The sequence below is a fragment of the Crocodylus porosus genome, unplaced genomic scaffold, assembly GCF_001723895.1.
Source record: "Crocodylus porosus isolate Cpor-Errol unplaced genomic scaffold, CroPor_comp1, whole genome shotgun sequence".
Classification (NCBI taxonomy): Eukaryota; Metazoa; Chordata; order Crocodylia; family Crocodylidae; genus Crocodylus; species Crocodylus porosus.
Window position 1 is genome coordinate 8,114,045 of NW_017728921.1, and position 3,244 is coordinate 8,117,288.

General features: G+C 37.5%; 1 protein-coding gene across 1 annotated transcript in view; it reads right to left on the reverse strand.

The window, feature by feature from the left end:
* The window catches only part of SLC15A4 (solute carrier family 15 member 4), a gene marked incomplete at its 5' end in the record, with an annotated part of 41,434 nt that overhangs the window by 13,761 nt on the left and 24,429 nt on the right, over nucleotides 1-3,244 (reverse strand). The window contains one exon of the mRNA XM_019539387.1: nucleotides 1,854-2,009. Within this exon, the coding sequence (XP_019394932.1) occupies nucleotides 1,854-2,009 (156 nt within the window). The remainder of the gene's footprint in view (nucleotides 1-1,853; nucleotides 2,010-3,244) is intronic.

Genomic DNA, 3,244 nt, shown 5'->3' on the forward strand with positions numbered 1-3,244 from the left:
TGAACACCTTCAAGAGTAAACTGGATGCTTATCTTGCTGGGATCTTACGACCCCAGCTGACTTCCTGCCCTTTAGGCAGGGGGCTGGACTCGATGACCTCCCGAGGTCCCTTCCAGCCCCAATGTCTATGAAATCTATGAAATAAGGGGAAAAAAAAAAACAGTAGAGGAATACTTGCATCATCTGAGGAGGACCCCTTATTAACTAAATTCTTAGGTTAAACAAATCTGTAGTCAAACATGAAAACCGTGGGGAAAAAAATGTCATGGAAGTTAAGGAGAAAGTTGCAGTTGGCAAAATGAGTTGAAAGTAACCAACTTGTAGGTAGAAAGCCTAACATGGCAACACATGCTTGAGGGAGCTGAGGGTTGTGAAAACAGAACAGTACTCAGTAGGCAACGGTAGGAATCTGCTGGCTACTGAAGTGGCCTCTGATGCAGTAACTCCAATATTTGAACATGGTGGAACAGTTTCATTAACTTTTGAACTGTAAAAGATGACCACAGACTGTATGTCTGTTGGCCAGTAAGACAATTGTATAATGCTGCTTCACAGCATTTCAGAATACATTTCCCCCCACTTTTCTGCGCTAAAACCCAGACCCACTCACTCAGGAGGCCTTAGCAGCAGTAACATGAAAGCAGGATGGATGGATACGGAAGACTAATGGACTAAGCTCTTCATGGAAACAAACGAGGTATGGGACTGCCCTGTTTCAAGCACCAAGCTGCAGATCTAGCCCATTGATTTTTTCAAGATGGGAAGGGGGGAAAGTAGCTTAATATGCAGAAAACAATGCAGGCAATCTTATCATATGGGAGTGGTTAAAAGGAAGAACTATATTTTATCTTAATTGTACAGGTATTTGAAGGGAAAAAGTTAAATCAATAACTGGCTGTTAATTTAACATTTTATGTTTAGCTCCAAGCAGAAATCCCACAACTGTAACAAAAAAATAAATAAATAAATAAATAAAAATTAAAAAATCCTCAACTGGAAGTTTCTCCTAAAGAAAATGTACAGAATAAGGCCCTACCATTGAGCAGAGGAGGAGAAAAACAGAGGCAGTTGTTTTGTTTTTAATTATCCACTAATGACTACAACAAAATATTCAACAAGATTCTGAGCATGCACTCATAGGTCTGTGCAAAGGTTAATGCTCAAGCTTCAAATGTGGCCATTCACTGCATTCACTGGCTGGGCTCATACTAAACTCCAGATTGTTCTGAATTTGAGCTGCTGCTACTCATTCATGTCATATTCCTCTCTGCCTCTCTTTAAAAAGAGTAGCAAGGAAGACAACTGTATTTAGGAATTTACTGGAAAAGAGTTAAAAAACAAAAACAAAAAAAACACAAAACCCTGCTCTCTTTAGTAGGATACACTTGTTCTTTCCTTTCCTTCCAGAGATCTTGATTGTGGATTCTAAATAATTTTTCTAACAATTTATCCCATATTCTTTAAGAAAATCCAAATTTTCCTCAAGTATCTTATCGTGTTTTTTTTTTTTTTAAATAAAAAATGAAGGCTATTAACAAACTGCATCAGGAGGCATACTTTTTATTTCCTGATGTTGTTGATATTTATTTAAATCTTATTGTCCCTCTATGGCCTTAATATATGCTCAGACCCTACTGAAATACTTATTTTCAACAATTTTGCAAATATAAATAGTAAATGTCCAAACAATTATATGCAGTCTGTTATGGTTGGCGCCAGCATACCCTATGATAGTTGAATTCTTTCCCTGAAAATATTTATTATGTACTGGTTGTACAGTAGTTGAAAACTAAATGGCCAGACAAAAGGCATGTGAAGAGGAAGACTTAGGAAAAAAAAAAAAAAAATCTTACCTGCTATACTTGCAAATATTTCACTGAAGCCAATCAGCACATATTGAGGAACCTGCCACCACACAGGCAAATCAGCAGCATGATATGTAACATTTCCAATAGTCTGATTAATCGTCTTAACCTTTACCAGTTTAAGCCTGTAGCTTTCTAGAATTCCTAGGAGGCAAAACAGGAAAAGGATTGTTCCCAAATGCAAAAACCGTTTGTTCACATTTCAAAGTATATAGGACCCAGTTGCTGCCTGGCAATTATGCAATAAAAGCTTACAGACTATTAAAGAAAATGTATTTCCTGGTATTTTCACATAAAACACAGCATATTCTACTTCTACAACTGTTTCAGGAAATACAGTTCTTCTCCCATAACATGAGGGATTCTATTTTCATTTACCAGCTACGATTACACATATCCTTACTCTGTTTCACATGGATTACTTCGAATATTCTCATACACACTTTTTTTTAAAGCAGTCTCATTGCTATTTCTCTGCAGAGTGGAATTATTGCATCTACAAGCATGAAGGCAGTAAATCAGTAAGCATTTTACTGATCAAAATGATCACTTGTGGGACATTAACACCTTTTACCAGTAAACTACTATACATATGATCATGACTTCTGTTTATTTAGCACCTTTCAACTAAAAAGTTCACCACACCTTGATTTAAAAGCTGTACCATACACAGAAATCACTTTACAAAACAATGAAATACAGACTATGAAATAAAGCAAATTGTTCAACAAGTGCTCAGCACAATAAGACAATTTAGAGCAGGATGTGACTCTCGTTCAGCTGCATTTTCAAAGGAATTTTGGTAAGCAGTGTGGAGACTGAATTTAGGCCTACTATTACAAAGGATGCATAAACATCTAATTACCACGAGTGACCAAAACTTCTACTTCATGCTTCACCCAGAAGTCACCTTCAGTATTGGAACCCCACAGTCCAACAATTTGGTATAATAGCTCATTACTGATTCAAGAGGAAGAACTGCACCTTCTAAATCATTAAGCCATTTTCAGGCAGTCCATATACAGGCTTCCCACCCCAGGGCTTATCAGGGTCAGCCAGGTTCAGTCTTAAGAGGATCAAAATTGGACTTGATACTTGGTGTGATGTATAATCCTAATAAAAAAAAAGTCATCCATGTTGCACAGAATATCTGCAACATCATCTATACAGGGGGTAAGCAAAAATGATTAAACTCTGGTAGCCAATTTCTCCAATTCTACTTCCCATTACAAGATAAGTGGATTATTGCTATATATACTGCCAATCACACATGCCCCAAAACACCAAATGCCAAATTAGGTAAACTAGATAGACCTGTGGTGCTCAAACTGTGGTCCCGTGGCCTGGTCCATGGCCCAGATCCTCTGTGTGTGTGTGTG